Source organism: Molothrus aeneus, chromosome 2 (genome assembly GCF_037042795.1).
Source record: "Molothrus aeneus isolate 106 chromosome 2, BPBGC_Maene_1.0, whole genome shotgun sequence".
Lineage (NCBI taxonomy): Eukaryota > Metazoa > Chordata > Aves > Passeriformes > Icteridae > Molothrus > Molothrus aeneus.
The window spans coordinates 87,476,939-87,499,880 of record NC_089647.1 but is presented as its reverse complement, the minus strand read 5'-3'; the positions used below and the strand labels follow the sequence as shown (position 1 = coordinate 87,499,880).

Genomic DNA, 22,942 nt, shown 5'->3' with positions numbered 1-22,942 from the left:
ATCAGGGCTTTGATTTACACCTGCAACACACCCATAGTGCCAACAGGTTCAGTGGGCATTGAGTGACCAGCACCAGCCAGGATCAGCAATGATCAGGTGCAGGTGTCCCTGAGTGTGAACTGTTTTACAACTGGTTGAATTCTTCCCCTCACTGAAGGAAGGGTGGAGATGCCTGGGGTAAGCCTACAGAGTGGTCCTTCTTTTCTGAATCCCTTTGGCACACCCAGCTGTAGAAGTCTCTCATGGTAGTTTCTTGACATTCCCACTGGAGGAGGTAGCTCACTTGAAGAATTTGGGTATGTCCCACTGGACTGCATCAGAAAATTAAACTGCAAGCATCCTCTGGAGTTCCATTTTTAAGATATTTTTCTAGAAAACAAGTGTTAAAGTATTCCAGAAAGAAATGCAGTGCAAAGAACATTGTATGTCTCAAAATCAGAGCAAAATGGTATAATAAATAGTAAAAAAATGGTATAATGAAAATGGTAATAAAATATTAATTTATGAAAGATATTTACAGTTTTTAAATATTTATATATTACAGTTATGTGCAGTGGCACAGTTTTGCTGTGCACTGTCACACTTCAGTCCTTCTGACTGTTTCAGAGCAAGCTCTTGCTGGCTGCAGTGACAGTGGGCAGCTGTCAGACAATACAGAAGAGGTCTTTGACAATTGTGTTACCATTCCTGAGCCTGATGCCATCCCTCTGTGAAATTTCTCCTATCTATACCAGTCTGAATAACCTTTGGGAGAAGCCCTTGAGGCTGAAACTTTCCAGCCTCTTAGTAGTTTTCATTGGCATGTGGTAATGCATGTATTTCCAGAACTTCTTGTGTGGAGCAGCAGAAATTGAAGACTTCCAGGTAATGAATGGTAAAATCCGAAGTGCTTTCTTCACTACTGGAGGCAAAGTCTCTGGCTCCTGGAAATCCTGGAACTTTATTAGTATCAGTTTGATCCCTTTATCTTCCAATGCACAGTTCACTGCTGCCTGCAGTTCAAAGATGCTTGGTCCACTGACATAGGCTGGGCTCAAAATGATTATTACCCGTCTGCTGTGTTTAATAGCAGTTACAACTTCATCTGTGTAGGCTGGAGAGGAAATGGTGAGAGTTACTGCATTCTGCAAAGGAGTTTTTATCTTATCACTTTCTTTATCAGCAGCTAAAACCCTGAAATAAGGAAAGGCAAGAATAGGAATGCTAAGTAATCATACAACACCTAGAAATGAGTTTGCTATCAAGGGGTACCATGGCTGTTCTTATACAACTGAAGAACACAACTTTCTGCTCAGGACATGCAGGGCACAGCTGAGACCTCAGCACACTTCAGCAGGGTTTCAAGGGACACTTGGACTTGTCCTCATCTCACCCACAGGGCGTTCTAATTACTGATGTATCACTGGCTAAAGTTGCTCAGAAAGTAACTACTGAAATATTTGAAGTCTTGTTTCCAGGAAAAGGAGTCTGCTTGCAAAGAAATTCTTGCACAAGAAGCTTTGTCTCAGCCTAGTAGCTCACAGTGACCTCACTCCAAAGTGTGTGTGCGTCAGGCACAGGGACCAGACACAAAGATCAAAACATTATGAGATTTCAACATAAATTCCACTACCTAATTATGCAATTTGTTGCTCTGGTGCACAAAAGGGATTTTTTAAGTGAAGCACAATTTTATAAAAACTGAAGATTTTCTATCATGCCCAGGAACTTACCTCCTCCCGGAAGAATATCTCTTTCAAGAATACATAACTTGTATCCATATTTATTTTCTAGCATATCTGGAAGAAGCTCCAGGGCAAATTTTTCCTCGCTAATTAAAGCAGAGTCACTTTCAGCAGAGTTTAGTTTTGCATAGGATACAAACGCATCAAATTCCTTGCCATCTAAAATAAATGAATTAATAAATAAATTACTATATACATTAACAAGTCTGGATGAAGCATTTCAGCTTCTTTCTTAATGCCCAGTTTCCATTTATATCTGTTTAAGTAGGCACACAGAAACCTGAAATTATGATGTGTTCATAGATTACAGCTATCCAGTCACCAAAGACAACCTTGCTGTTTCACTGTCTTGCAAATTTTGTAGACATGCTACCAAAGCAAACAAGCCAGCTAGAGAGGTTTAGTGCAAGGTAGTTTAGGGATTTGGTCCTTTCCAGGCAAAAACCATGTGGTAGGGAGTGAGTCCCAATCTTTTCTCTCTTTTGCCCAAATTCTGATTAAAAAAAAACTTGTCAATGGCCAATCTTATTTTAAAATATAATAAAGCTTAAAGGAACAATGTTCTTGTATAGCAGTTGCTTGCAAAAGATATGTTGTTTTCATACACCGTTGTGTCTGTAAACATAGAAACTTGTGTCTCTCTGTTAAGGAGCAAAGGCTAAGTCTGATCAAAATATCAGCTCTGACACCAAGTACTGACCAGTTACTGAACTTAAAGTCTCCTTGAAAGAACGTTTGTACAGTGCAGATGAAACATAGGTAAAGAATTTTTCGTAGCTTTGATCACCCTGGTACCAATGTCCCGAGTTAGATGCATTCTTAACTACAAGGCAGAAGCAAAGTATATCTGCTGAATAAACTTTGAACTACACTTGAGGGAGAAGGAACATAAAATAAAATAATTTCTGGTGAAAGCAAAAGTCACAGTGAACCCAGTCCAGTTTCACAGTTACTTGAGGCCATTTAAGTTATCCTAAGACTGCCAGATTTGACAGGGGAAGTATTGGAGACTCAAGCACTTTGGAATGGCAGGACATCATCAGGCAGCCCGAATACCATCAGGCACCAATGTTCAATTAGCTGAATTGTATCACATGACAATATAATGAATAGGAACCAGAAAGAAATTCCCCTGTATAGAGCAGGGTGCTGCTGCAGGGTGAGCTGAGAGGCTCTCTGGATTCCACCATATTGGCTGTACCTTCACCTTCACTGCTTGGGGACTGAGACACCCACATCCAGCACAGAGACCTGAGTGCTGAGTGTCATGAGCCACGTGCCTTGGTGTAAACTTCCCTATTTCTATCCTTGGATGTGAGATTAGGACCACAGACACAGGCTAGAGTCACCAAGTTCCTACAGGATCTAGAAGAGCCTGTATGTAAAGCAAATTCAGAAAACTAACATGGATGAGCTGGGGCTGAACACTTAAATTCAGAACCAGCACATAGCAGAAAGTATGTCATCAAAAGAAAACAGAGGTGTGCAGACTTGATTTGGAAGCCAAGAATGTTATCAGACAACAAATGTTGCATCTCTGCTCCTCCGCTCTGCTCCTGGACACACTTTCAATCCCATCCTTCTACTGGTTATAATTCTTGTGATAAGCTCTTGAGATAATAGGGGAAGATGATTCACTTTGCTGGCTACACACTGTCTTTTACTGAGTTCTTTTTCTGCCAACCTGAGTCAGTTCAGGCCCCCAAGAGTGAATCATCAGCAGTAGGCACACAGGACTGTGTGGGAATTAAAGGTGGGCCAGAGGTTCACTAGATTGGTTTAGCTTCATTTATACCCCAAATTGAAGCTCCTTTGAAAACAGATTTTAAATAACATTAAATTGCACTACAAGCCAGGTATTCCTCATTTCACCCACAGAGGTCACTGTAATCTTATTAGACCACAACCACTAGCAAACACATACCTTTATAACATTACTATTACAATAGCAAATTAAAAATAAGTACAAAATAAGCACCATTAGGCCATTTTTTCACATAATTGTACAGGAAAATTACAAGCTGAGGAACTTTTGGTGCTGCATTTAAGAAGCAATGTAGGAAAGTGTAGGAAATGAAGAATACCCGACTTAAGCAAAGTGATGGCATACATGTTCTATAAATGTTAGTATCAAATCTCCTGCATTATTTCTTTTCTACATGTGGAAGAAGGCAGGAGTTTTGAGAGATATATCTGAATTGGCTAAGGAGGCCAATTAACCCCAGAGGGGTTGTGGATTCTCTCTCCACAAGGTCCTGCACAACCTAGGCTGGCTCTGCTTTGAGCAGGTGCCCAGGGTGCCTTCCAATCTTGTAGGATTCTTCAATTGTCCGATTCTGTGCTGAGAAGGACATGAGAAATTATAGAAAGGAATAAAGAGCAAAATCAAGTCATAACTGTTGCTTTGCTGCTTTATGAGCAAGTCCTTCCAGACCTCAGGTGACTTGATATGCATCCATGAAGTGAGAGGGACATAGTCCTGCAGGTGAGAACACATTTCCCTTGGACAGAAAACTCTCTGGGTGTGTACAGTTGGTCTGCACACCCCCTGTACCCCCATGCTGCAAATGGAGCTGTGTGCACGAGGTACCTGAGAAACAGGGGACAGGCAGGGGACAGGAGCTGTCATGGTGAAACCCCAAGGTGTCCTCAACTTCAGTGCACAGGCCTTGGCAGGTCTGTCCTGCTGACATGCAGGGTGTGCTCTAAAGGGACTTTCCACAGGTCCTTAAATCACTTTGTCACCAGGTAGTGGGGAAATTTTGAGTTATTTCCCAAACTGCCTTTGCCAAATGCCTTAGTGCTTGTAAAAATATTTTCCAGAAGAGCAGTTAATTTTCCAATTGTGCATGTACTCAAAGGTATCTAGATACAGTTGTTTCACACTCACATATAAGATACATGTACAAACACAAAAACAGACTCAAACACCCCTATCTCAAACTGCATCAAGATGCAAGAATTTTTAGAAAAATTTTCTCAGGCACAAACTATCAGAATTCTTTCAACATATTTAAGAAAATCATACTTTAAGTTCTTTGAAGTAGTCATAGTGATTCCTGATACATTTTTACTCTGTCTACTATTTTAGGGGCCTGTTTTAGCTGAGGTGGTGGGACAATGCTACTATAGAGACTTGAAAAATCAAAAGCTAATCACTCGGGTCCAAATGTCAAGTGGTTTTCAAAGATTTTAGAAAGGAAATATGAATATTTCCCAAACATTCATTTGTCAACTGGTGCCCTTCATCATCTTGTTTCTCTCTTTTGTTTATTCTTCTGAGAAACTTTTTGGCTTCAAGTGAAAGGTACAACAGACCCTGGAATCCTTCACCTTGTTATGCAAGGTCATTTCGTTCTTGTCCAAAGGTTTTGTTGAATTTTTCCAGAGAATGATTTTGAAATGTTGGAGATGCGAAGTTATTCCCTGCATATGGACTGCCAAAATTCAGCTTCCTACTCTTAACTTCTATGGGTAAATTAGGGTAAAAATCTTACTGACATTTCTGTTGGTGTCAGATATTTCTTTCACACTATATGACTTTTTTTTCCATCTGCATTCACTGGGCATCTTGCAAGCTTTAGTAGACTTTTTATTGGCTCAAAGAGAACAGAGTCTTTAAAAGAAAATAATTAAATGAGTAATTCATATTAGATTATCCCACATGGCAAAAGGCAGTAGAAAAACTAGACCAAATTCATATTAGACAAGGTTTCTTACCTTCTGTACTTTTGTTGTGGACCAGATAACTTCGATACATCAGCACTATTTCAATCCAGTGCTGGTAAATAAAGACAGTGCACAAGGCAAAGGCAAATAGAGTAGAAATGGCACTGCATAGTACATATAAGAACAACACTGCAGAAAGAAAAGAGTCTGTCATAACTTAAGTTTCCAAAATAATACTGTCACTTAGATAAAAAATCAGTCCAGAAATGGGGACAAACCATCTTACAAAAACTTTTTCCTTATCCCTCTGGCAAAATTTAGGGAAGTCAAGATTTCATGTAGCCACAAACTTTGTCATAGAATTTCAGTCTACCATCAGTGACCTTTTTTGCATGGCATCTCTTTGGTGATATGAAAAGCCAATCTATGACAGAGTGCACAGAGAAAATAGTCTCTGGTACACTCAGCAATGCTGTAAATAGTCATCATCTGAGATGGAAAAGCTACATCAGAACAGACACAGCTGCACCCAGTGCCCTTCTGGCAGCTTCCTGTTGCACTCCAGTGATGAACCTCCACTGTGAACTACAGTTTAACACTTTAATTTCCACACTGATTCAGGTTTGGGACTTGAAAGGCTGCCACAATCATATCAGGTACGGTAACTTCTCAGAAACATGCATGCTAATGACTGGGAAAATAAACAGAAATATCTTATGAAAATCAGGGAATACTGTTGCTTTCACCAGCCTCTCTGCTTCAGTTTGGTAGATTTCCTATTAATGCTCAGAGATTACACTCTCCTCTTTTTCCTTCCGGTTACTCTCTAACTTCCACTTGACTCACCTTCCTGCAGTAATTCCCCAGACAGCCCTGTTCTCCTGAGTAATCCTCAAAATACCTGGCTTTCAAGACATCTGACAAATCAGATTTTCCCTCTCAGGTTCAAGAAACTTCTACTGCTGGCTAAAAGCCAGTGTCAATGGGGAATTAATTAGTAGCAGTAGAGTAAATCAAAATGTGTCTTCAGGGGTAAATGGTCACCAGTTGATAGCTTTACCTCTCTTCTTTCTTTTCAGCTGGATCACAGCAGTGGCATTCCCCACTGAATTCTGAGCAAAGCATGTGAAGTTGCTTCTGAGGTCATTTTCAGTAACTTCTTTCAAAGTTGCAACGTGAAGAAGTGTGTGCCCCTTTAAACCTTTTGGATAGACACTAGAGAGAAAAAAAATGTGTATTTGCATGATACCTTTGCTGTTCATTCACACCATTTCCCAATGTCTTACACACAAAAACAGAGGAGCTTGCAACTTGTTCATCTTGAACTTTTAATAGTAATGCAATATTCTGGTTTGGAACCTTCACTTGATTTATACATTGTAAGAAAAAACTAACTAACATTGTAAGAAAACACTTTGATAAGTCTGAAGACTGAAAGGTTTATCCTTAATTCATCTACTCAACAAAATATTTGACTTGCCTAGTTTTCAATATAAGATTGAAAGATTAAGATTTACTTCTATAAGATTACTTGTGGTTTTCTAAAATGTAAAATATTCACCTGGCAGAAATGCAAAGAAATGAAACTTCAAAAAGGAACCCCAAGAGACAACAAGCTGGGCAAAAGACTGAGCAGCTCAGCCTCTTGCACAGGGGTAAAAAGCCCAAAGACAGGATAGGCAAACAGAATAAGACAGAAATAAGGGACAGAAGTATAGGAAATGAAGAGGTAACTGAGGAATCCCTTCAGGGCTGAGTGAAGGATATGGGAAACAGATCTGTATCTGCAATCACTCCAGAATACCCAGGGTTTCTGAGTTTCAGCATTCCCCTTTGAAAGCCACAAGTATAAGCATCTCTGGGTCATCCCAAAAGTCATCTCACATCACGCCACTGCAAAATGACAGTGTCCCATGGCTCTACCTCTCTACCTCTGCTACCTCTACCTAAGATATGTAGGAGTGAGCATAGGCAAGGATTCAACCAAAGTCTGTTGGGGAAGTTTCATTTGTTTGTTTTTAAAAGATAAACAGAAACTCTACCTATGAAAAAGGGTAAAAACTTGTTAACAAGAATATTCCAAACCTAAACATTCTAAAGTTATGAAAATGCAATTTCCAGTCTATCTCATGAGTGTGTGTGATATCATAATTCTTTTTTTCCCCATATGACTCCTATTATGAGCTTGATTTTAGCAGTGGCAGCAGGTTTTTGCTTCCCCCAGTGTACAGAAAGTTTACCCATAAAGTTGACTCGGGGCTGTGCGGTGAAAGACAGAGTTGCCTGTGTTGCCTCTACTCTGTTGCTTGCCCAAGTTGAACACTGCATAGGTGAATGAAAACAGGAAGGAGAGGGAAGAGTAATCACTACAGGGGCTGTCCCCAGGTCACAGGAAACCTTTTCCCTACATGTTTCTTCTCTGCAGGGTCTGGTTAATTCTCACCAGGGAGAAAAAATCCAAAATTCAATGTCCTGAAATTCAGTGCTGCAAGCCCTCAGACCGAGTCTGTAACACCTCAGTTTCTGAGATACACAAACTCCTTTCCATGTCCACAGGACTGTTTTGCTGATCTCATTCATTCTCCACTAAGAGGCAGCTTCCAAAGGCAGATTGTGTGAATTGCTAGCAAGGCACAACAGAGACTGTGCTTTCAAGAACACTTGAGAACAAGAACACTTGAAAACAGCTGATGTGGGGACAGGCAACCAGGAGCCCTTCATGTTGAAGCTGTCTGTGAGATAAAGCATTAAGAGCTAAAATTATGCAGAGTTTGAGTTCTTGATTTTATGGCCATCAATTTGTCCTTCTGTATGTGAAGGTCACATGCCTGTCGCTTGTGGACATATGCATTACTAGGTGATAGAAAAGTGCCTTCTAAAGTTTTTTCAATAAAATGTATTCAGTAAAACTGTTACAGAAGGATTTATACAGCTGCTTGTGGTGGTAGTAACCAGAATATTGGAAGGGATGGGGGAGGAGGTTCTCACATTGTTTCCTGATTCAATTTCTCATTTACATTCTCTTCGTTGTTTCGTTTCCATGTTACCCTCATTGGAGAAACTGTTTCAAACCCAAACTGTACACGACATTCCAATTCAAGTGGCTTGCCTGGAACAAATGAACACAGAATACAAATGCCTGCAGAATATTATTCTCTTAAATAGCCTAGAAAGCAAACCTGGTTTGCTTTATCAAGATCTGTCATTATTTATCAATACCTCATTTAAATATTTTCATTTGCTTCTAGAGGAGGAATTGAAACTTACCAACTTCTACTTCAAGGATCACAACACCATTGGGATACAAGAGGTTTGGTGGATGAATAGTGTTTTTTGCTGCAATTAACAAGAATATCATTAAGTATAAAGTTATTGTCAGTGCAGAAAACCAAACAAAATAACTTAAAATTTTATTTTTCAAGATTTGGGTGGAATTTAGACACCTAAGTCCAAGAGGAGGACAACAAAATTTGTGTAGCTACTCAAACACCTGCTATCTCACTTATTCTGAGGCATTGTCCTCTAACATGAGCTGAGGAGCTCAGCAACTAGTGTGAACTTTAAATTATTTAGGATTAAAAAATTAGGAACCCCCCCCTTGCAAAACCCCCTGAAGGGTGCAATCCTCATACCAGTTCCCTGTCAAACATTTTTTCATGCCCAGTAAGCAGAAACAGAGCACATGCACACTCCATTTTCACAAGCACAGATACTTGTACCAAAATAGCCATGTTGTTTTCAAAACTCAGGCTGCCAAAGGGCACAGATAATGACACCCACGGGTTGTACAATAAAACCCACAGTTCTGATATTCTAGGAAAGTCCCATACTGCGGGAAATAGTGCCACACATAGCACCTTTTGGTTCTGGTTTTTTGTTTTGGTTTGGTTTTTTTTAACCAGGTCACAGCAGAGAAATATAGCCCAGAATCACAGAACAAGCTGAGTTGGAAGGGACCCACAGAATCGAGTTCAGCCCTCAGCCCTGCACAGAACCATTCCCAAGGGTCACACCCTGTGCCTGAGAATGTTGCTCAAACACTCCTTGAGCTCTGTCAGGTTTGGTGCTGTGACCACTTCCCTGGGGAGCTGTTCCAGTGCCCAACCACCCTCTGGGTGAAAAACCTTTTCCTAATACCCAACCTAAACCTCTCCTGACACAACTTCAGGCCATTCCCTCGGGTTCTGTCACTGATCACCACAGAGAAGAGATCAGTGCCTGTCCCTTCTCTTCCTCTCACATGGTAGACCTCCAATGCAAGAGGGTCTCCCCTCAGTCTGCAAGGTTCTAGGGTAGGATGTATATGGTGCCTTTTAAGTGTTTTTCTGACTGCTCTACAAAGTGAGGGAGAAGAACTGAGAAGGACAATGTGTTAGCTCAAATAGAGTCAGATCAGAATAAAAGCAGAGCTAGTCCAAGCCTGCCTGGAGAATTACGTGGGAATAAAGCCAGAAGGAAGAGTGAAAGAGCAAAAGGTATTTTAAGCCACCACACAGAGCTCTCACAGGTTGGTAAGACATGGTTTCCTGTTCTAATGGGATGGATACATTTTCCCCTCGAAGTCTTAGAAACAAATGCTTAAAATACCTGGGGGGAAAAGGATCACCTATTTTGGAAAAGTGCTATCCTCATTAGACCATGAAATGTCAAAGGAGTGTTTCTTCACTACACCATAGAACCAGATTGCCTCACTTGACATATTTCTTTTGCTCCCTAAATCCTGTTCTCCCTTTCACAGAGTGGCCGATCTTCCACCAGGATGCTGAGGAATAGTCCTGTGCTGTTTTCATACAGAAACAGCTGTACTGCATCCATATAGTTCAGGATATAGAACAGATTTATACTTTCCTACAGGACCTACTGCTATTACTATTGGATGTTCTAGTTGGTGTACAAACATGTCCTCAGAATACTTGGAAGAGGATTTGAATGATCCTGTAGCTAATTCAGTTTATGGGTTTTCAGAACAAGAGCCTGAACAAAAGACAGAAATAAACATAATAAAGAAAACATGCTTTACTTTAGATATTTTATTCTGGGTTTTTATACTACTCACCAATGACTTCTACTGTTACTGCTGTTCTCACTGTCCACTCGGTAGTGTTGTCAGACAGAGTGTAATCACACACATATATTCCAGCATCTTTGTCATAGGTTGGATTCAAGAAGATTTCATTCTGCTTAAGCTTTAGGCTTGGTCTCCTTTTCCTGTATTTTATCTGGTGACCATCCTAATGAAAATAATATCTAAGAATTAAAGTTGTTTGGTTTTTTTTTTCTTGCTGTTGTTGCTGTTACTAAATTAAATTTAATATATTTGGACAGGATTTTCATGGCAGAAGGGCTAAACCAAAGTCTTTCCACTGAAGCCCAAAATGAGATGTATTAGGAGTCTGAGGACAATTTTCAGTTATACTAAGAAATATGTGAATAACCTTGATTTTTAAAAAAATATTTAAAATTTATGGTTGATGCAAAAATATGAAATAATGAAGCTGATCTAAATTAAACTCCTATTACTAAAGAGCGACAAAAAGGATCACTTTTTTGATGGACTAGGTATTTTTTGTTTTGTAAAGAAATAATTTTGAAAATATTTTCAAGTTATTTTATGAGAAGTAAACCATGAGTTTAGATGGTCTGAAGTCGAGGACACTGTCACTACTTTTAGAAGCATGAAAATGGTCTATTTTTGAAAAGCACCATTATTTTTCATCTTAATATATTCATATTCCACCAAAACCAGCAAGAATTTTCCTTAAATCAAGTTCCTGACAAAATCCAGTAATGCGAATGTGAAGACACTCCTCAGCTTCAGTGGGTTCCAGATCAAGATGTAGGTAAAGATAAACATCATTTAAAATGTTAAAGCAAATGGAGAATAACTTTGACTAGATCATAATTCTACTTGATAGAATAAAATAATGTAAATAATACCAGGCAGGAAAATGCACAATTGCAAATTTTAGTCATTTTCCATTGCTCATTTATATAGGTTTGGGTGCTAAATTACTATCCTTACAAATACTGACTCAGTAGTGGTTCAGTAGAATATTGTTTCATTTAACACAGGAGTCTTGGAAAGAACAATTTGAAACATTATTCTTAAAATAATTTTGTGTCTAACAAAGCCAGTTTTTCCTTGATATACTGGATATTTTCAAAATTTGAAATGTCAAAACAAAACTTAAAATGTTGCATTTCAATCATGTCAGTTTTGTAAAAAAAACTATTTTAATTCTCAATTACTTCAATTTCTTAGCTGAAGAGCAAGGATTTCTTGGCTTCTGTTTCTTATAATAATGTTTTGGGTGTGGCAAATTTCTTCAAAACTCTTCCTTAAATACTTGATATATATCAGTCCAAGATTCTACTTTTGGATTGAATTTCTTTGGCATTGCCTGACAAAGAAGGGTTCAAGATCTATGGCACATGGACATTAACTAGACCTGAAGCTCCGCCTCCACTCAGCAAGGCTGACTCTTACCTTGTACCATTTCACATCTGGCTTTTTTACGTGGTTGAAACATTTTGTCCCAGGACAGGTTATTGAATTCCCACTGCCAGCAAGCAGATATAGAATATTGGTATCATAACCTGAACATTTTGCTGCCTTCTTTGTTTGAACATCCAAAACAATTTTGAGACATGGGATTTTCCCCCTGAGTGATGTAAAAAAAAAAAAAAAGAAAAGAAAAGAAAAAAAAAGTTAAACATTTAATACATAAACCAAACCAAAACAGTAATTCTCCTATAGAAATAGAAACCTTTTACTCCTTTAATCCATTACTTACCATATCCTACAGATGTACACTCCAGAAGCACTGTCCCTTATTGGTTTAAACCAAAGTGCATCCCCTTGGAAAGTCAGATTTGAGCTTTCATTGATAGCCTTCAGTGTCTCTTTATCTTTCTGGTGCCAGAACCATTTCACCTTATGTTGATTTAGAAGTGAGTTGTTATAAATGTTGGTAGCATCTCTATCTGGTAAAGCACATTGTAGAACAAACTCCTCACCATTAATTGCACGATACCATATTTGAGGTTCAACATGGGAACATCCTGAAAAGCAGGACAGTAAGATATCAGTACCATCTGAAAAAATGCAAAGTCATGGTGAAAAAATTAAAAATAAAAATTAGGAACAAAAATAGAACCTTACCTTTCTTGTGTTGAATATTTCTTTATGTGATCAGAACGTGGACAAATACAAAATAGGTTTTAAATGTAATATGTAATTTGCCAATCTTCTTGAAGATTTATTCCAAAGGTTTCCAAAGGTTTATTAGGCCTTTTTTCAAAAGCTTAACATGAAGAGTTTTTGTGATGTGTAGACTTTTGCATGCGTGCTAACCTGTTAAACCTCAACTGTGTAGAAAAGCAGATTCAGCTATTCTTGATCTCCTATTAATGGAGAAGGGACTGACATAAGCCTGAGGAAGCAGAACCTGCCCACCACATGCCCTATTTAAGGTAAGATTGACAAGCATTATTGTGTTAGTGATATTTATAAATATTTATCTTTTAATGTTTCAGTAACTGTCTCTAAAATTACACAATTTTTTTTAATTCTGAAAGGTGTGGTCAGCCATCCTAATGCCCATCCTGCCCATCAGGCTGTTGTGACCTTTGAAAGAATGGCAGGATTTCACCCCAGCAGAAGGGAGGTCATGAAATCTGTTCCTCAGCTGCCCACCTGGGAAACCCTTTACAGTTCCATTGTCTCTCTGTGCACTAAACTGGATCAAGCTCCTCTAGGTATATTGTGTGTGTGGAAGGCTTTGATAAATCACTCTCCTTCTGTTTTTGTCTTCCTTCTCCCCAGTCCCTGCCTCACTATACCAGACACTGGAGACCTAAGTCACAGATGCAATCCATTTGTTTTATTTAGGCCTCAGAGACTCTCCTTTACATTTAACCTTTTCATTGAGGAACTGACTTTTGAGTCAAATTCAGGGTAGCTTGTATTACCAATACTTCAGAAGCTTGCAGAAAGGCTATTTGTCTGACACAAGCATGTACATGTACAGGAAAAACTCACAAAAGCAAGGAAAAATTAAGATGTCCTAAGTCTTCAGAAAGCACCACAAACACCAAACATCACTGGAGCAGATTCTTACCTGGCAAGTTAATCTCTCTAACTTCTACCCCACTGATAAATATTGTTAGCATCCAGCACAAAGTGAGCATTATTTTCTTTATCAATTTTGGCTGATATTTGGAGACATTTTCTTTAAGAATCATCTTGCTTTCTGTATAAGAGGAAAACAGGGGGGTTTTTTGTAAATAAGAGTCCAATAAAATAGATAATAGCATATTATATTGTGTACCTCTGTAAAACTTTGCAAACATTATTTTCTGCATATTGTGTTTTTTTAAAAATGGGGTTAGCAGCACTTTTCCTGCTCTATTTCACAAAAATGCAGGATGGACAATACTCAAGAATATGCAACAGTGTCTCTAAATACACCTTGCATAGAATTGCTTACAGATGGATTTCCAAGTCATACCTCCAACAATGCAGAACTCCACCTCTTGAGTGGAAATGCAGATCCTTCCTCCTTTGATAAGAGCATGTTCTCTAAGATGAGAGGTAAGATACCAAATATCATCACCCTTCAGCTAATGATGCCTATCAGCAACAAACTGAGACAGCAGAAATGGCACCAAAAATCCATGGAGTGCTGTTGTAGCTTGAAGGTCAACAGGCTCAGATTGGACTCCTTTGGGATTAAACCAAATCTGAAGATGTGCTGCAGCTGCAAACAGCATTGAGCCATGTGACTGGAGACCCATGCAGAAGTAAAGCCCTCAAAGCATGTCCTGTGTGGGCACGTGTCTTTGGTCCTCTCTTTCACCCAAGAGATGTGCTCCTAGTGGGCTTTGTTACCAGCCAAAATGGGCATACTTAGGATGTCTACTAGGGCCAGCAGAGCAACCTAAAACCCCTTCTCCTCCTCTGTGGTGTACCTGGGTGTGCAGCATCAGGCCTCACTTTTGCACTACAATGCTGTGTTGCACTGCTTGAACAGCTGTGGCAGGGCCCTGCTGAGAAGGGTAACCCCCACACCAGCAAAAGGGACCAGCTCTGTGGGATGCCCTCTGGGACTGGGAACACCAAGGGATTTGGAGCAGGTCCACAAAGCACTCAGATGCATCAGACCCCTATATGACAGTACCCTGTACAAGGTCAAACCCCAAACCATGTTGTTATGTTTTCCTTCTTCTACTAAGAATTCTGATCTGCATCCCATAGCCTTCTCAGCCACACTGAATATGCCCAGTGTGCGTATTCAATGGCCATGGCTTAACCTGGGTGTTTAGTAAGGACATACCCAATGCTAATGACTGACATGTCTGCAGCATCTGCTCCAGGAGTAAAGGGGCAGTGCCTGGTTCAGGAGCAAAGCACTTTGCTGCTGTTCAATTTGCACAGCTGTGCGTTGTGCAACAGAGGCCTCAAGGGGTTTTTTTCCTTTCCTTTGGCCACAGAGTGACTCTGCATTTGCAGTGCTGTCAGAGAGGCACTAAGTCAGCCCAAGGGAAAAGCAGAGAGGTTGGGAAAAGGCTACTCCTTTGTCTATTGGTACCTCATGCAAATCAGACACTACTCATACTGGTTAGCATCAGCAGAGCCTCCAGTGCACACTGTGCTAGAGAGAGAGCTGATGAGAACTCCCACGCTGCACTTTTCCAGGCAGCTGTTTTGTGCAGAGGGGAGAACTTTTAGTCACCATTCTCTTCAAAATGTCTCCATTCCTTGTAAGCAAATGATCTATTTTTATGCTCAGAGGCCACAGGAAATAAGTTAACTCATTTTTCTGACCTCATCCTGGTGCTTTGTTACAGGTTGGCTGCTAACTGTCATCACCCCATGTATTTTTTTTAAATCATCATTAAACTCCAAGTCTCTATGTATGCCTTAATAAAGTGAGTTTGCTACCAGCACTGGGAAAAAGCCCTCCATAAGTTTATCCAACTTTTTTGTCTGCTGCAAAAAGATCAATGGATCCTGACTCTCAAATCTGGGTTTATGACACCTGTAAAGACCTTGCTCAAGGCATTCACTGAAGCTGCATCTCTAGCCATGTTAATTGTGTATAAAACCAAGAATGGTATTTTGAGTTATGTCATCCAACAGCCCACATGGCAAGGCATGCTGGTGCCAGTAGCAATCAAGACTGAAGGGCCTTTTGTGTGGTTCAGTGCTTAGTCCCTTGAGTGGGTGAGCAGGTGTTGCTGCTGTCAAAAGCAGAGGAGCAAGCATTGATCTCTTCATTCTCATGACCAGTGACATGACTCAAGGAGACAGAATGAAGCTGTGTCAGGGAAATTCAGGGTGGATATCAGAAAATTGTTCTTTACCCAGACCATGGTTGGGCACTGGAACAAGTTCCCCAGGGAACTGGTCACAGCACCAAACCTGACAGAGTTCAAGAGGTGTTCAGCCAACACTCTCAGGCACATGGTGTGATTCTTGGGGTGCCCTGTATAGGCCAGGAGTTGAACTTGATGATGCTGATGGGTCCCTTCCAACTCAGCTTATTCTATGATTTTATTATCTATTTATCTGTCCTCTGCACTCCACTTGACCCCAGGCAAATGGTCCAGTCTCTCTCCTGTGACAGTTCTGGTCCTTCCTGGTGACTCATTAAGCCACCTGTGACTCTGTTAAGCCACCAGAAGCTATTTGAAGAGTGCCTAACCTGGCACAGGATAAGCAGTGCAAGTGTTTACTTCTCAGCTTCCCATTTGTGTGTAACTGGGTACATACAGGCCACATGTAGTGAAGCTACGTGAAGTGACTGTTCACGAAGCATTTAATAATGCCAGTGATGTATAATCTCTTTGTTATGCAATTTGCTGCCATACTAATGATACCTTCTTTAAGCTCCAAAAGGTCACCACAAATGGGAAAGGAGGGCCAAAGGGAAGGTTGACTAATGAATGTTACAGTTTTGGTTAGCAATCTTTTCAATTTTTCTGTTGTCTTTAGCTAGGCATGGGAAAATGTGCCACTGCCGTTTTGGGGATTTTTCGGTTTTGGTTTTGGTTTTGTTTTTTTTTTTTTGCTAACTGATAACATTTTTATTAGAGGCTCTTGTAGTCTTTGCATTTTTATAGTGTTTAAAAGGTATGGTAGGATGGGAAATTAATCATTGTCATCTTGCAAGTGTGCTTGACTGGAAGAGGGAAATTCACAGCAGAAGCAGACAGCAATCACCATTCAGGTGCATTTGCACTTCAGGTGCACTCAGGTGATTCGGTGACTTGGTTTACTCAAGGACTCATTTCTCTTTATCAGTATCTACCAGAGAAAGAAAGGACTCTACTCCAAGCAACTTGTTATCAAAAGTCTTTCCACCTTTTCCTACCATGTACACATCCATATTATCATATTCTTTGTCTAGGAATTTAGAGTGCCACTTAATTGGAAAGTATCATATGTGCAAAGGAAATTATTGTGATCTTCACATAATTTCTTGTGCTAAAAATACAAGTGAAAAATAGGAATTGTATTATATTGACTATAATATAATTATATTATATTATGTTTCAACTCCTAAAGGACTGTTAGAAGAAAAGAGTAAATTTCTATTTCACAGAGTTTTCACAGTATTACAGAATAAGCTGAGTTGGAAGGGACCTATAAGAATCATCATTTTTGAACTCTGTCACACATGGTGCTGTGACCACTTCCCTGGGAAGCCCATTTCAGTGCCCAGCCACCCTCTGGGTGAAGAACCTTTTTTTAAGATCCAGCCCAAACTTCCCCTGACACAACTGCAGACCATTCCCCCAGGTCCTGTCACTGGTCACCACAGTGAAGAGACCAGTAGTACACTGTGATGAGGTCTCCTTTCACCCTCTTCTTCAGATTTTTACATAAAATATAAGCAAAAAAACCAAAATCAGTTTCTTGAGAGCTGTGCCAAGTTTCACAATATCTCTAGAGTCTAGTAAAGAGTGGCATACCACAATCCTACCATCATACTATTCTGATTCTGATGAAAATCACTTCACCATCAAAACTACCAATTCCTGTGTCTTGTATTCAACTTATATCGGTGGAAGGGCAAGCATAATCTGATTCTAGGACTAAGATTAGTAATAGCCACACAGGAGATGAAGAAAGCTTATCTTGTTTACAAAATGGAAAAGGATATTTATTGAAGCTAATTACTAAGACACTACTGTTTGCCTGACCAAGCAGTTAAAGCCATTTTACTTTAAAATGCACATTCAAAGGCAATAAAATGAACTCACCTTCAAGAAGACAGGGTAGGGAGGGCTAAAATCTAAAGCTAAGACATATAATTTAAAAAAAAAATTATCTCAAGATCTTACTTGCACATCCTACCCAACATGGATTGTGGGTAGGATGTGCAAGTAAGAATTGTGGTTAGCTCTAGCTGTGCACTGTGTTGAGTCTGTTTCCTTTACAGGAATTTCCTCTACCTCACAGTCATCATCCCTTCCTTTCTTAGTTTAGTTTCATTATGTTGAAAATTTCTGGGTCACTTTCTCGTAAAAAAAACAGGGGAAACACCCCCTAGTAAGAGATCAAAGCTTCTTGGGTTCTAAAATCTTCTATTTGCATTGTGTGCAAAATTGTGTTGGATTTTTTTAGTTTGCTTCATCTAAGAAGGGTAATCTTTTTCGATATGCTGCTTTAAAACAGTTCACAAAAATCTGTAATACCTGAGATCTACAAGATTATTCCAATATAAAATAATATTCACAGTAAGAATCAATGTCCCCAGCTACCTTCCCCACCCACTGTAAGTGGGAGCTGTTACCTCCCATCTGTGTGCTCCTAGTTCAGCCTCACTAGTTAGGCAAACACAGCCTTGGCAGAGAGGGAAGAGAAGCCCTGCTGAGTCTGAGCCATCTGTGACTTGCCCTCCTTGGACCTGCTAGGAAGGCAGAGCCCTTCAGCATACACAGTCCCACACACTCCTGCCCCTCTTTCAAGCTTCCTGCCTGGATGTAAAACCCATAAAAGACTGACTGCACAGTGACCCAAACTACATAAAAGCATGTGAGAGCACTTTGCCATCTATTCAGATCACAGTGACCCCTATTCAAATAGAGGATATGTAAACATTTGTCCATTAGTTTGCAACAGACTTATTTCAAGAACAGTAGAACTTGTTTTTCTTTTCTTGTGTGAAGTTCTCTATCTTCACTGCACATTGGGTCAATCACTCTATTTCCACAAGAAGGTTAGAAAGGCTGTTTGCCTCAAAGTGGGGGATTTCAATGTTGCCTCTGTTTATGCACACATTTCTTTATGCAATGACCAGTATGAATGCTTGATTCTGTTGGGTTCTGAGCATTTTTAGCTCCCTGCTTATTCCAGACCTGAGCCCACTGGTGATCAACCTTGGTGATTTTCTCCTAAACAATAGTCAATGTTTTGCCCCATGGCAAAATACATGTTTGATTTACAAATTAAAAAGGGCTCCAATTTATCTCTAGAAATTTCAGTATAAAGAATTAAGCTTTTGAAGGTGTCCTGTCTGACTGAAAAAAAGCCCTTTTGTTCCCTCTTCACTTAAAGGAATTACAGAGTGCAACACAGCTGAAGTCAAAGCCCTTCTTCTTTCAAACTCAGATTATCAGAAAAAAAATGGTTCTTTCACAGACATGGAATTTAAAGACGTAAAATATACTTCATTCACTTTAAGTATAAATTGTTGTAGTGTCCAAGTAATAAGGCTTACCACAATCAAAAAATTAAACATAACAGTCCAACTATTATATCAGAAATGCATTTTAGAAATACAACAGAAACACCAGTCACACAGAGTTTTGAAAGTCATGCTACCAGAAGTTTGAGTGGTATGTCATGCTGGTTACCACACTGGATGAAAATCTTGTATATAGCCCCTTCTCCAATTCACCCCTTTGTCTTCTGTAAAAACAATATAGACACTAAAAAAGCAGCCTCACACACTTGCACTTCCAAGGTTCACATTTATCTTTGACTGCAAGGCAAAGTGCATAAGGAAGAGGGTAAAGGACCAACTCCAGAATATCCTCCCCGCCCTCTCCTCCCTTTTACTTACCCTCCCACTGTGCTAAAATTTAGCATATTTTATGCTATATCTCCAGAAAATTTTACCTCCCCACCCCTGTGGAAAGTCAAGTTTGGGGGCTTTATCTTACCTTGTCCATCTCACTTCTGCTCAAGTGGGGAAAACCGACCATCTCAGTGTGTATGCAGTGTAGTCTTATAGTGTTGAGAGGATTAGGGTTTTTTCACTATTCTTGCACTATTCTGGCTTAACACATTTACACATCATCTCCTCCTCTGCCCAGCTATGGTTAACACCTAGTGGGTAAGAAATTTTCCACTTCAATGATCTTCTACAATGAGTCAGTGGTGCTGGTTCTGCTGTTGCGGGAGGCGTCTGAACAATGTTCAAACATGAACCTCTGTCCATTTTGTACTAGTTTATGCACCTTGTGAAATAATGTACAGTCACAGGTGGTTTCTGGAACTTGTGGGTGATTGTGAAATAAAGGAAGGTGGTGTTACTTACCATCAATTTGCTGCACTACAGTGAATTCCCCCTGGGGCATCAAGGACTAATGTCTAGAGCCACAGAGGTACTATGAATATACCAATAACTGAATAGCCATATGCCACAGAGAAAGAGCAAAGCAAATTCTCATCATGCAAGCCTTTCAAAAATTTTAACTCTCACAATTCTTAGCAGTTAATTAGAAATTATTTTCTAGCACCTCAAATTCCATGACAATTCCTTCTTGCCTTCCATGATAGCCCAGCCTGCTTACTGCAAGCCAAGAAACATAAACCTGACAGAGGTGACCACTGCCAAATTTTTGGTTTTCTTTCAGAAACCTATTGTACTCCAGCTTAAAAGCAGGTCAGAGTAGTTTCTCCTTTACTCTCACAGGAGACCTTACTCTTATAATGGCTTTAAAGCCTATCATACATTTCTTCAATGACACATCCTTGTATGCATGTTATTCCTTAGCTTGAACAGCTCTTCTTTCTAGTGCTTTTCTTTTCCTGTATGCATTTGGTAACAATTCCTTTCCCTGGTCATTTTACCAACCTAGACAATTAAACTATTCTAGGATCGATCCCTTTTCATGGCTCCCCTGATGACCCTCAATGGCTCTGCCTTACAGGTCTCAAGGTCTTGTTTCACTGGAACAATTCATTGGTATTTGTCTTTCCTTCATCATGCTGGAAGCTGGAGACACTCCTGAGATTGTCACAAGTATTCATTTCCAGTGTATGAGTTCCTTCCTTGTAGATGAATTTTTGTTGCTAGTCCATAAAGGCAGTATCTTCCTTATGTATTACATAAATAAATATGCTTAATGTATGGCTTATCAACCCAATATGCGCAAATAGAGATGTTGTTGTCACAGCTGAGAGCTAAATATTTACTTTCAAGGCTCCTGAAAGAGGAGGTCTCGTAATGAAGTCCTCAGGAGATCTTTTTGCTAGTGATTTTCAGATAATCTCTAGTATGTACTGCCTGCTCTTCAAAACTAGACAGTTACTTCTGAATTTGCCCAACTGTTTCTAAAAAGTTGGATTTGTACAGCATTACAAGTAGCTTTGGAACCTCTTATGGAGCAGCATTCCTTCACCATTGTCAAAACCCCTAAAACAGCTACAATTTTCCAGCAATGAATAGAAAAGTGTTTTGTAACCTTATAGTAAAATGAGATCTCCAGCACACCACTGAAATTGGCTTAGTTATGGTAGTGGCTGAAAGCAATACAGCAATACTCCATAAATCTATTTTATTGTCTTTAAGAAACACCTTAAGGCATCAATGTACTGAACTCTATTATTTTTGTATTTGATAGGTTACAAGCAAAAAATATATTACACTGGACTGTCTTTCTGAATTACACATTATTACACATATAAAGGCCAGATGGGAGATCAAACAATAAGAGACAAAACCCTGTAATGACTTTTTTATATATTTAGCTGACAAAACAAACAAACAAAAAATACTATTGTGGCCTAATTGCAGCTGCTTTTGCTGAAATTCAGAAAATTTGGACTGCTGAACTACAGGAAGCTGTAAGTTGTGGATACTGCAGAAAGCTTGGTAACTGCTGCTTTACCCAGACATGCAATCTAATTCTAGTTCAGAAAATTATTTCCCAAAAAATGCAATCAAATTTTCTTTTTCAAAATATTGAATGCTTTTTAAGTACATCACAAGCATCTCATTAGGAAAAGCAACAAACATTCTTAAAGCCTGCAAGCCAGTTTCAAACATTCTTAAAGTCTGCAAGCCTGACCAGAGTTGTCGCTAAAAAGAAAGTGACTTTTTTTTACTTTCTCTGAGAAATCAAGATAGAAAAGGACAACTTCAATATATAACCACAGTTCTAGAGTAACCTTCCAGGTCAGAAACACGCATCTATCTTCATAACTGCTAATCTCTGTTTTCTATCCATTTTTAATTATCTGAGGACTCAATCTACGGAATTCTGGATGTGAAACATAAAATTCTGGGCCATTTTGCATAAATCAACTATGTACCCTTACATAGGGTACTATGTACTCCCTTATGCTTGGATTCGGAGTGACACAGCTGCTTAGGAGGGGGAATTTATTCCTGTTTCACAAGTTCTATGTCTCCAATATCTCTAAAGGATGTAGATGGTCATGAAGGAACAGAAGCACTTCTAGTAGGAAAAAAACCCTTGAAGTGCCAAACCTTTTGCAGTAATTGCCCTTACACAGTACTACCCTACAGCAATAATGCACAATAGTCCAAATTCTTCCTATGTTTATGTTACAATTATCAATAGACAAGAAGAGTTCTTTGATACTGTTTTGCTTCCAGCCTGTATTGTGTCTGGTAGAAAGTGGTCAACCAGCAACACTAAAAAAATGCACAGACAGACCATGCTCTCACAGCCAGTTACTAGGTTATAGTGCATAGAAAGAGAGACAAGAAATTTCAAGACTGGTGGCTTGCAACAGCTGTCTCCTTACTGATCCCATCTGTGTTCTCCTCAGGGAAATTACATATTTCAATAGCTTTTTTGGATTTGGCTTTGTTTTAATCTTCCTAAATTACAAATGAGACATTCGTTGCTTGTGGTCTAACCACATTTGCTTTTCCTGCAATTTTTCTTCATACCCTTGAGTTTTGACTCTTGCTTGTGATGGTGCATCCCTCCCTCCAGCACCTCAGGTCACACTATGAGCTGAGAAATGTTCAATAGGCCTCGGCCTTGAACAGCACCACGATTGAGCTCTCTTGAGGAAAGTTTCCAACCCAAATTGTGCCTAGGATGTGATATTACTATGACTAAAGCTCACTCTCTTGCAACCCTATAAAAGGCAGTCCTGTTTAGGACCCTTTGAGCTCTCCAGGACCACAGTGGGCTGCAGCCAGCACCCTCCCTCTCAGAGCCAGTGAACTCCCAGCTTTGCCACACTTGGAGGACCACCCGGCAATGACAGATCCTGGGCTGATGCCCCCACTGCTCGAGGCTCAACCCTTTGTCCACTGAGAAGATCCAAAATCATC

At 39.7% G+C, this 22,942-nt stretch overlaps 1 protein-coding gene across 1 annotated transcript; it reads right to left on the bottom strand.

Annotated features, from left to right (window-relative positions):
- Window positions 1–725: 725 nt before the first annotated feature.
- On the bottom strand, window positions 726–13,637 carry IL18RAP (interleukin 18 receptor accessory protein). Its single transcript, XM_066571590.1, has 10 exons — window positions 13,514–13,637; window positions 12,188–12,455; window positions 11,881–12,055; window positions 10,450–10,624; window positions 8,661–8,729; window positions 8,382–8,502; window positions 6,454–6,608; window positions 5,445–5,582; window positions 1,713–1,883; window positions 726–1,093 (listed from the first exon to the last, which is right to left on the bottom strand). The coding sequence occupies exons 1-10, from the start codon at window positions 13,635–13,637 to the stop codon at window positions 726–728; spliced, it is 1,764 nt and encodes a 587-aa protein (XP_066427687.1).
- Window positions 13,638–22,942: the final 9,305 nt, after the last annotated feature.